At 35.3% G+C, this 12,482-nt stretch overlaps 1 protein-coding gene across 1 annotated transcript; it reads left to right on the forward strand.

The window, feature by feature from the left end:
- The first annotated feature begins 767 nt into the window (after nt 1-767).
- Nucleotides 768-5,037, forward strand: LOC105334547 (palmitoyltransferase ZDHHC23). The gene is made up of 6 exons (XM_011438051.4): nt 768-900; nt 1,612-1,755; nt 2,398-2,990; nt 3,419-3,530; nt 4,187-4,363; nt 4,733-5,037. The coding sequence occupies exons 2-6, from the start codon at nt 1,631-1,633 to the stop codon at nt 4,986-4,988; spliced, it is 1,263 nt and encodes a 420-aa protein (XP_011436353.3). The 5' UTR covers nt 768-900; nt 1,612-1,630; the 3' UTR covers nt 4,989-5,037.
- Nucleotides 5,038-12,482: the final 7,445 nt, after the last annotated feature.

Here is a 12,482-nt window from a genome sequence, read left to right on the forward strand (position 1 = left end):
AATAAATTTGTTCCCTATAAAATTGTTCTTCTGTTGTTCTTTCCATGCACTTACCACATTTTATATCATACATTTTGAGCTTCTTAATATGGGAAAATACAAATGATACAGCATTGAAACCCTTAACAGATATTCATATGTAACAAAGTTAGTAGTTTAATTAGATTTTCTTCCTTCATTTTTTCCCGTTTTTGTTTTGTTTTGTTTTTTTTCGGGGGGGGGGGGGTGTTTGCAAAACCACGGTCAATATACATGTATACGATTCTCTCCAAAAGAGATTGACGGACACTGGAACCGTGGCTTGAGACAATTGGATGGATGTTTGTTCAAGGTTAAAAAGGGGGAAAAGTTTAATCTTAAGTTTTTTTTCAGAGACATAAAAAGAGAGAGAGAGAGAGAGAGAGAGAGAGAGAGAGAGAGAGAGAGAGAGAGAGAGAGAGAGAGAGAGAGAGAGAGAGAGAGAGAGAGAGATGTCCATATGAAGTATGTAAGTTCATTCTTTGGTTGTAGGCTAATAAGGACTGGTAAGAAAGTAGCAATCTTTGCCGAAATAAATATCAACTTTTTTCAGTGCTATTCATGTAACGTTATACTTTCTGCCCGGTAAATACACTCAAATTTAGGTGTATAGATGGTGGATTCCAATCTATATTTACATCGAATATCTCTACAGGATAAAACATCAAAACTAAGAACAAATCAGTTACACCGGTGATCACCCCGCTCGACGATTGCGTCAAGAAAGACAACCGATTTTGGAACTCTTCAAAAGAGGAGATAGATAGAATACACCCAGGTGTGTTGGTGATCATTGACTCCGAGTCAGATTTACATCCGTCATACTTTAGTCATGTGGTCTTTGTAATGTCGCAGCTAACCCACCAATTATACATGATTCTAGTAAGTTACATATGAAAGAATGAGCTGGTTGTGATGAAAAATTCTGAGTTTTGAGGGCCAAAGTTGCCTAATATAACAGGATGTAAATATTGTCCACCGTGTATCTAGAGTAATGTCCCTAGTCACTTTGATTTTTACTCCTTCCATGCTTCATTTTGAAATGCGATGCATTTATATCCATTCCTCTATATAAATGTATGTCCCCTTGAGAGGTCTTATTGAAAATTATAAATAAAACGCATTTAATAAAATTTTGGTCTGTTTTCTGATGTAAGTGCTCCAAGGCTACCTTTTCATTTGTTATTGGGGAGGGAGAAACAATCTTAAAGAAGAAAAAAAACCTGCTATAGCAAATGGTATTTCTTTCTTGTCTTAAGTAGGCTTAATACTGATTACTGATTTTTGAGGTAAGTTTTGATGGTAAATTACAGTGATACAAGAACTGAAGTGATGAACAGTATCCCATTTACACTGTGGTTTTTTACCCTACTTGGTAACTTCAAACAAAAATTAAAGTCCATATGCAGTTTTCAGTTATTCTGTAACGTTCATAAGGTTCACAAAACTAATGGCCAAATATCAATTGGCAAGATTTTACCCATGCACTGTCAATAACACTTTACTGCACTAACTCAACATTAGACTATTTTTCCATAGTCTATGGCAAAATTGTGCAAAGTTGAGTAAGTTCATTAATTATTTTTTTTGTAGGCATAAGAAGATGTGATTAATGAAGGGACATAACTCTAGCACAGAGGGCCTGTGTTGTTGCGAGTATGAGAACAACCAAGGAAATAGGAGCCACATCTTGGCATGCTGTTGTGATTGTGAGGCTCTGGACCAAGCTGCAGAAAGGTGGGCACCTGCTGATAAAACTATTCATTAGAATATTGCATCAGTTTTTGTTGTTTATTGAGTTTTAGTCAACCTGTACTCCTTTGAAGAGTGAAAATATTTCCTATTTGTGTTTTTTCAACAGCAGTATTTGTGGGTTATACTTTAGAAGTAGCAATGTACTTGTGTAAAAATGTTTTTTACAGATTTCTGTCATGAGCCAGTTGACTTGATGTATTTATTTGTAATTAATAATACATGTAATTTGTACATTACTATTTTATTATTTAGATCCCTTAAAATTAATGATGACTAACCAGTGTTATGACTATGGTACAGTTATTCTTGAATTTATTTTTAAAAACACTATTTAGGAAAATAATTTCTGTAATACTGTAGACTAGGAAACATTGTTTAAAACCAAAGCACTCTGTTATCACAACTTTGGTTAACAAAATGTCCTCATTACAAGTATTTCTGATTGAAATTTATTTCAAACGTTTTGCATTTTTTTTCCAAAAAAAAATTCTTCATAAGCCAAGAATTTCACTTCCATTGTAAAGTAGAACAATGATCATATACCCTTGGTTTCCCAAGATGAAATTAGTTCAGATAAATGTTTTCAAAAATTTCTGTAGCTGATCATGGTATGCTATTTCCCAGGTGTATAACTTGTCAGAGTGTTCCCCAAGAGACCATGGAAAGACTCTTCAAAACCCTAGAGGATCGCTGCCGATTACCGGGAATTCTGGGACAGGGGGCTGTGAAGCTACGACTGGACGTCGTCGTTCCTGTAATCACCATTCCGACCTGTCTGTTCCTTGCCACTCTGGGTCCAGTAATGACTGTTCTTATGTTATCTATCATGCCTGTATTTCTATTGTGGTTTTACCGACTGTGGAAGAGGAACACGAAACGAGAAAGAACTCTGTTCTTCTACTCCTGGGGACTGATGTCGGTAGTGACCATCTTTGTGGTGTTTGAATCGTGTGTGGTTGGTTTCCGTGAAATCCTTCTGTGGGAACACTTGCTGCTTTTAACTGCTATGTTTCTCATGTTTTATAATTTTGTAAGAACTAAATTGAATGTGCCGTACTTAAAGTCCTCGAAGAGGCAGAAAAACTTTGAAAAGCCAATACAGTCGGACCGAAGAGTTGTATACACTGATGAAAATGTCAAGGTCAGTTTGGAGGAAATGACAGTGGAGGATTTGTCAGAGTCTGATGTCAAATGGGTCGACTCCAGGCCAATATCAGGTGTGTTAAATTAACACTTTCAGAAGCTGGAATCAATCTATGTTTGTTGATGCAAAGAAAGACTAATGCATCTATTATGCTATAAACAACACAGAACATTCGAAGGGGAATAACTTGTACATATTTGTTGAAATAATGGCCACAAGATGGGCAGTAACACATATTTTTACCCAGTGTTAGATATAGGTAACTTAGATCTTCTACAGTTATGTCACAAGAGTACTGTCCACTGTCAAAACTAATACACCAGTTCTACCTCTAAATTTTTTCAACTTGGGTAAATAACCTGTTTCACAAACATAAACAAACAAATGTTTAAGATTTTAAGCAAAGGGCATTTGAAACATATTGACACATTTTGTTTAATCTTTCATACTTTTAGGGTTCTGTTTTTTGTGACATTGTTATAGAATTATAAATATTTGCAGATGGAAAACTGGTCACGTGGTGCCATAATTGTAGCCTGAAAAAACCTCCAAGGTCCGGTCATTGTAACGTGTGTAAAGCCTGTGTGTCTGTCCGTGATCATCATTGTGTGTGGTAAGTGTCATAGATGTATCTATAGATAGAAGTGAGGAATTCCAATGCTTAGATCTGTCATTGTAATGTGTGTAAAGCATGTTCGTCTCTCAAATCTTCTCTGTCATATCCATAAATATATTAGAAGAATCCCAGTTTTCTAGGTCTGGTCAATAAAATATTTATTACACTTGTATATCTGCTTATTGTCATCAGTTTTTAGTCTATACTAATGTTATTTTGTGTAATTTTGAAAAGTCCTTGCTCTATGATTAGCTGATATTCCAAATTATAGAAATAATAAAATGTAATATTTAGTTCCCTGTAAATATATGGCCAATATATTTTTTTCTACACTGGGCTAAGGAAGTGGATTGGGAAGTTCCAAAAATGTTACAATTATTATTCCTTGAAGGTTGCCAAATCATGGTATCATTCCTAAGGAAAAAAAGCAAGCAATAATTGTATACATGTATTAAAGAGCTCAGTTACAGTGGTGGTTTGTCTTGTTTTTAAAGAATAAAGTCTGATGTAGTCAAATACCCTATACTTACAAACTTTAATGGATATGATGTAAAGACTGGGGATTCTGTACCTCTAAATCAAAGATGGTAAACAAAGATGTTCATCAAAAGTGTCTCTTTGACTGTTTGTAGAAGTAGAAGTTTGTTTTCCAGGATTGACGCTTGTATAGGAGCAGACAACCACCGCAGCTTCATTCTCTCCATGATCCTGTTTGTGTTTTGTGGTTACTATGGAGCCCATCTCTCCATGACGACCCTCTGCACTCCTAAGATGTACTTTGATTGGTTCCTTCTGCCCAATGATTGCCGATTCCTCTACATTGATTTACAGTAAGTTTTTAAAACAACCCAAACTGTTAATAAACTGTTGATTAATGTGAAATTAATGCAAAAGCCTAGTGAATTTTATAAATGTTTAAAATCATGTCTTTCAGTTATATATGAATGTAAAACTTTTGATTTTTATGATCCAGTTGTGGGGCCATAAAATTTGGTAAGCTCCATTTGATTAGAACAATGTACATGATTTTATTTTTATCAATATGTTCCATTTGCAAAAGTGAGATTAAGATCAAATGTTAGCTTATATTATTTTTATGACCCCTGAGCCAGTTGTTTGATTTGTAACTATATACGAGACAGTATGATAATATTACACTATTAGAACGTGACACTCATTTGTTTAATGGTTTCACACAGGACTTCGGCAAGCTTTGTGGCTTCCTGCTATGCTTTCCTGGCTGCCACGTGCATGCTGTTCGGTCTGCTATTCCAGTTCCTGTTGATTAGCCAGAACCTGACCTCTCAAGAGTTCCACATAGCATCCAAGAGAAACATGCTCAGACATGGTCTTTGTGCGACAAAGAATGTGTATAACCAAGGCATTATTCATAACTGGTTCAACTTCTGGTTAACTGGCCGGATGGATACACGGACTAGTGTCATATCTCTCTGATGTACATCATTAGCAGCTTTTTATTTATTGGACTTTATATCTTTATTTTGATACCTTTTTATAATAGTATCCTTAATAAATCTCCAAAGTAGTTTCAATGCAAGTAATATTTCATTTGTACACTGAATGTAATTCAATGTGTTTGGGTGTGAGCCAAATTTTTTTTTAAAGTTTGCTATTTGCGCTCTTTATAGTTTTGTCTATGTGCTTTCTGACAGTATGCCGTTTGTCAGTGTGCTGTCTGACTGTGCGCTCTTTGTGCACTGCATGTGTGCTGAATTTGACTGTGTCTGACTTTGCTGTTTGTCAGTGTGCTATCTGACTGTGCGCTCTCTGTGCACTGCATGTGTGCTGAATTTGACTGTGCCTGACTTTGCTGTTTGTCAGTGTGCTATCTGACTGTGCGCTCTCTGTGCATTGCATGTGTGCTGACTTTGACTGTGCCTGACTTTGCTGTTTGTCAGTGTGCTGTCTGACTGTATACTGTCTGACTGTTAGTCATATATGTGCTGTGTGCTGACAGAATGCTGACAATGTGCTATTCATCTGTGCTTTGTCTGTGCACTGTCTGCTTGTGTCTGTGTGCTGTTTGTGTCCGTGCCTTGTCTATGTACTGTCTGTATGCCTTGTGTCCGTTTGCTCTCTGTGTGTTGTTTGCTGTGTATGTGTGTTGTCCTTCTGTATATGTTGGCTGTCTGTTTGTCAGTGTCTATGCTGATGTTTTGGCTTTGATGTGATTGCCAATACACATTGCCTTTATTCCAATAATGAAAAGAATGGAAATTCTTATTTGCTCTACATATATTAAGATAAATCTGAACCATCACACACATCTAATTACATATATTGTTAGAATTTGAAAGTGCAAGTCTTTTGTAAAGTAGGATGATAAAAGTTTGTAACTTGCTTGCAGTGCTAGACAGTCTTCAAAGACATTGATAGGAAGCACATCGTAAAAGATGACATGAAAATAATAATTTCATTTCTTTTGTTGTCATTCAACATGACATTTCTAAAGCAAATGAACCTCATTTTGTTTTAGAAGGTTGCATATCCTGATATAATATTTTAACCATTTTGACACACCCTTTGCATTGGATTAGTAATAATGCATCTATTTTCAGTGTACCATAGCAAAGAGCTAGTCAGTGTATACTGGTATTTATGTACATACACACTATATATGATTTATTGATATCATAAGTGGTTGCGGATTTGCCATGGCATTGACTTATACTTTTGTGATTATTTTTACCATTTAGCATTTATGTAATATCTAAAATGCCTTGAATAAAAACACTAAAGAAATGCCGAGTTCATTGATAATTTATTAATTTGTAACTCACTGTATTTTCTGATCACATTTTTGTCTGGTGTATGGCCATTCATACGATTGTAAACTTCATTCAACTAATCATGCCTCGCAGTAATGCTGGGTATTAAATTAAAAACTTTCATGGTACCAGTATTTGAAAAGATGCAAAGAAAAAAAATAGTGAAAACAGAATAGGTGACAGTGTGTCCTCATATAAAGAAACAAACTATCAAAATTGCAAATATGTAATTATATATGATTAATTTGCAATTAAATCATACAGCTTTGTTTCGTTGCAAGAAACCCCAAAATCAAAACATGGATTTGTTTATTTATTTTTTACCTGTAGAAAAACAATGTAAAACTACCATTGAGAGGTATATTTAATAATAGTGATTCATATACATTTCAATTATGATGTCTTATTTATTTGAAATGATTTATTTGAAATGACATATCATATTTTACAGAACAAAATATATTGTACTATATTGCTGGGATATCGAGTTGACAGGCGCGAGTGCTGCTGTTCTGTACACGCACAACTTCGTTATTTTGTGCACAAAAAACGTATCAAAGATTTCACTTATACCATTATTCAGTTTATTGATTTACTTTAACAAAAATTCATTGAGACATTTTGAATGATTACATTGCTAAAGTTTTCATCATACTAGTATTTGCCAAAAATTCTTTAAATAACCGTCATCAATATTGAAGAGTATATATTATTTTTTTATACAAAATTCTTGCCAACCGATCTTTGAATTTTCACCATTAAAGGAATTCTAGGGAAGTTTTGCGACAATCCCGACGATCGACATTGTGTTGTTTCACGTTGAAATAAAGTACAATTCACGTAACGCTAACTTCGCAAGTGCACCAAATCTTGTTTTCTGAGTTACAGTACACACAAAATAAATACCAGCATTGAATTTTTTAATACATATACACTGGTACAAGTTTGAGTATCATGGCTGCCTTCCCATCTTTGCTAGCCAATGGTCTACGATGGACAGTCCAAAGCTCGTTGTTTGTTAAATTTATTTCTCCTTTAAATCCGTTCATTACTTTCCAAATGAAAGCTGAATACTTTAATACAGTAAATAACAACACACTGAAATTAGGAACGACACGCTGCAGCTATATGTAAATATAAAGAACGGGGAACTAATTATGGAACGCCTCAACTGTATGGAACGCCTCAACTGCCTTATGTAGATAATCTCCATAATATGATGATACTTCAATATTACATGTGATATTAAAGTATCAGCACGTAATGTTAAAGTACCATCATGTAATGTTGAAGTACCAGTACGTAATGTTAAAGTACCATCATGTAATGTTGAAGTACCATCATTTAATGTTGAAGTACCATCATGTAATATGGAACGCCTCAACTGCCTTATGTAGATAATCTCCATAATATGATCAGATACTTCAACATTGCATGATGGTACTTTAACATTACGTGCTGATACTTCAACATTACATGATGGTACTTTAACATTACGTGCTGATACTTTAATATTATATGGTGATACTTCTTCATTACATGATGGTACTTCACTATGCGGTGGTTCTAAAAATAGGGAGGCGTCGCCTGGGGATCGAAATACGCTAAACCTCAGAACACGTAAATGCCTGTAGAGGTATAGAGTATGCTGTAAAGTTTTTAAGACTGGGCTGTTTCTCTGTTTCAGATATATAGGACTAAGGTCCACTGAGACTAATTTAGATCTAGATACTCAACAAATGCCACTATTTGATTAAGTGTTTTTTGAAAGGGTTATTTTAAATTTTAAAAAATAGTTGCTTTAATTACTCTCTTCTTAACCAACACGCCTTTTGCGGAAACTTACATAAATCATAATATAAAAAGAAGTTTTAAAAACTGATATTTTATTTTTTTAAACAAGGTGAAAACACATATGTAACTATGGAAATTCGATCATATGTAGATTAATAGATAAATATTTTAAAATACGGGGCAACTGACCCCCCCCCTTTTTTTTATTTACTTGTCGAGATTGGGTGGAAGGTTTGCACCCGATGCTATGGTGGCAGGGGATAGTTTCGAAGGAAAGACCCGTCAAAATTTTGAAATAAAGGGAGAACCTGGGGTTTGGCTGGTTATTTGAGGGGTATAAATTGGTAGAATATTTATTGCATTCATTTTGTGGATAGAGGAGCTCATGTCAATTTCATTGATATATGACACTTTATTACTGGTAGCACATTTCATCAGATATGGAATGAAAATGCGAAACTGTGGCTAAAATTTTCACTTTCGGTTTTGTGCTTGAAAAGTAGGGTGGGTTCAGAACACGAAATGTCACTCGAAAAGAAGGTGATTGACCCCCCATCAGTTGGTGATTATTTGCATGGGTATACATTAAGCTACCAATCCTATGGTAGTTTATGGCAGTTGCTCGGGACTGGAGCGTGCTTCTGGACCCGTGAAAATGTGAAAAAAGGGCCATTTTTCAGAAAATTTTGAGACCGTCCCTGGCTATTCTTTATAGTGCTATATGTAAGTTGTACTTGTTTTATTCTGAAATGTTTAAAAATTCTCAAGAGTCGGGACCATGTGTCCCCTGCATGCAAACCAATTTTAGCAAATTTAAAAATCCACTGAAAAATTAAATCACATATATGAGCACTATCTGCCTCACATTTCCTCGACCAAAAAAACTATCCCCTGCCACCTATGTGCGTGCACTGGGATCTGCTGGATGATTGCTCGTACTCTGATTCCCTTAAAAGTCCCTTGCACAGTAAAGTGTCTCTGTTTAATGGCGTAGAAGCGCAAAAACAAATAGGCCTGGCTAAAAAGTGGTAAAACAAGCGCCAATTGAAGGCGCCCGCATGCAGGATTAAAACATCAATGCCCATTCGGTTTAGCAGGCACGTAGCATCGGGGGGGGGGGGGGCACGGGGGGGGGGGGGGCTGCAAAGATTTTTCTTAAATTTACATACAAAAAATTGAATTAACATGGAGTTGTTCCCCCCCCCCCCACTTTTCCGTGACCCTGGAAAAATTGAATTGAAAATAAGGAAATAAACAGTGAAATTTAAAGTGAGAAGTATCCCCCCCCCACCCCCCCCCCCCCCCCGGGATTAGGATTTTCAGGTTATTGGAAAATAACATTTTCCTTTTTCTTTTTTTTTTTGCTTGTCAAGATTTTTTGAATGAGTCTGCTGCCCCCCCCCCCCCCCCACTTTCAAAACCAATGCTACGTGCCTGTTTAGTACTGAAATACAATTTTGAATTTATTTTTTCCCACTTAAATCTATTCAAATATATTATAATACAAGTTTGCATAAGCACAATTTCTAACTATATTCAGTTATTAATATCTTTAACAGAATATAAGAAAAAAAACAAGAGGCCCATGGGACCACATCGCTCACCTGAGCAACAATGGCTTTATATGAGTGTACAAAGGATATTGTGCCATATGGCCCTTCGGTAGAAAAACAAAAAAGAATACTATAAAATAAACTGTACATGTATCCAAATTTTACACTTATTTTCCTACACTTAATCTTTGACATTGTACCCTTATGAAATACCATTTTTACCAAAAATAAGATCCTATGCAAGATATAAATATAAATTTTAGGTAGGGATACACTGTTAACTCCAAATCCCTTTATTTTAGTTCTGCCCCCTCACTATAAAACGATCAAACTTTATATGAGAATATGCATATATAAAGGTACATATTCATCTTCAACTACATTGTACTAGCTAGTTATTGTATTTTATTTCAAATCAAGAACATTCAAACATTTGATTGGTCTTTCACATTATAAACGATTGTTGTTTACAAGGCGTGAACTCGTGCGACGTTTTATAACCTTACTCACTTGATCGATGAATACACTTGATTGAAAAATGTTATCATGTGATATGTTAAAGAGCTATTACATGTATAATCAATGCATAGGCGTCGGGACTGGGTGGAGGGGGGGGGGATTCCACCCACCCACACTCTTGTTTTTTGGCAAAGTCAGACATAGTCGTATTCAAAATCTTCTTTTTTGCTTGTCAAGATTTCTGATAAGGTCTATCCACCCCCCCCCCCCCTCAATGAGCCTCAGACTGCAATGTATTGACAGGCATATCGCTCTATTTTACCAAGGCCCGTCCTTTATTTTCATCTTTATTCAAAATCAACACTAACAAATGGCTACAAATCAAGATGATTTTCCACTGTAATTTTTTTGTTAAGAATAGCGACAATACATTTATCCCCGTAACAGTAATGTTTTAAACTGTTTTAAAGAGGTCGTTTTAATTTAATTGTGTCTGAAAAACCAACAAAGTTACAGCATATCATCCTTCTCATTTTTCTGTACAAATATTTAACGTTTAGTGAGACATTTCTAGTGATAAATCGAAATTACAGCGTCAATCGCTGAATTATAAGAAAGATACAGAACTCAAAATTCTGCTTGGTTTGAGTCAATTTTTTGTTCACAAGAGTTAATTACATTCAACTTAAGATTTTTATACTTAGTATTTCCTATTCAGAATGAACAAATCATGGCCTCAGTTCTGTGAGCAAAACTCTGTACCTTGCTTATAATTCGGTACTTGACACAGCTAAAAGTGGTTTGTAAAGAAAAATTGTAAACAGTTAAAACAGAAGAAACCTGCACTTAAACAAAGAAAGAGACAATTTATTTTGCATAATATATAAACCTATATATTTCTAGCAGCAAAAACAATTTCCGTTTAGACTGAAAATGCACAGCATCTTAACAAAGCACGTCACAAGTCACAATATAAAAGCGGGGGTTAGAGTCAGAGGAATCTCGGATTAGTTGCATTATAATCAACCATTACGTAGAGATCGTACCGAATTACCAATAGAATGTATATTATTTACAAGTAATAGCTTTCCAAAAAGCTTGCCTGACTAAACAAATTTATTCAATGGAAGCATGCATGTATTAATTAGGCTATCTTATCAGAAATGAATTTTGATTTTCGCTGCTGATCATAAATTTATAAACGGAACGTGCAAAAGACGAAATGTCAGTCTTTTCTTCGATCTAGAACATGTACATATATGTTACTTGAAATTCATTTATTTTATTAATTCAGTTTTTTAGGAATGTACACGTACATATCATATACATGTAAGTGCATGTAAGCTTGAAAGCTGGAGAGTAAATAGTCGTTTTTTAAAAATTGTATTTGTTATATTAAGATGCAAAATCAAATGAAAGGCATTTTAAAAAAATTCCAACCTTATGAAATATGAAAAGGTATACAAACACGTATTGTTTTTGAATATGTGTGGGCAGCTTCATCAAAATCATCTTGACAAGCAATTAAAAAAGTTTGAATTCTCAAATTCATGAAAAAAACCCTAACTGTAAATTCAATTCAATTAGAATTCCTTATTTGCAGTTTCATTTATTGCATGCTCCTACAAAAGTCGGGGGGGGGGGGGGGAATCCATGATATTTCCATTTATCCTATAAAGTTAAGAAAAGTGCCAGCTGCCAAAAAAGTGGGGAGGTGGAAGCAGCCTCCCTCACCCCAACCCCCGATGCTACGTGCCTGTGATGTAAACACATAGTGTGCTCTGGGATATACGCATGATCCCAACGGACTCGTCAACTATTCGGCGCGCAAAAAATATGAATGAGATCTACGCAAGGAATGAACTCATCCATTGGCAGAGATCCATGGGGAGGGGGTCAGAAGAATTTTTTGACAATTGTTTTGTAACAGTTACATACATGTATATCATACTTTGCATCGGATGTTTTGGGAGAATTCTATCGAATTAAAAAACACACCTGATTAATAATTGTTAAATGTAGTAATGTACATTTAGTAAGACACGCGAGTTATGACCCCTTTTCAAGATTAATGAAATCGCCCAACTGAACGAAAATCGGGTCACACCCCGCTTTGGCGATTTAGTTCCTCCAGTAAACATTCCAGCTGTATAAATATATATTTGTTTTAATCCAAACTGATGACTCTCTTGCAATCATGATAATCCAACGCCAATTAAACCATTGTACCGTAATAGACAATATGTTACTACTTATTGCGATGATCCCCTCCCACTTTTTCACCGTGGAATGCCTGATCTATTTTTAAATCAGGATTACACACGTGCACTTGAAAACTCTTGCTCGCTATTGTT

The sequence above is a fragment of the Magallana gigas genome, chromosome 2 (assembly GCF_963853765.1).
Source record: "Magallana gigas chromosome 2, xbMagGiga1.1, whole genome shotgun sequence".
NCBI classification, from domain to species: domain Eukaryota; kingdom Metazoa; phylum Mollusca; class Bivalvia; order Ostreida; family Ostreidae; genus Magallana; species Magallana gigas.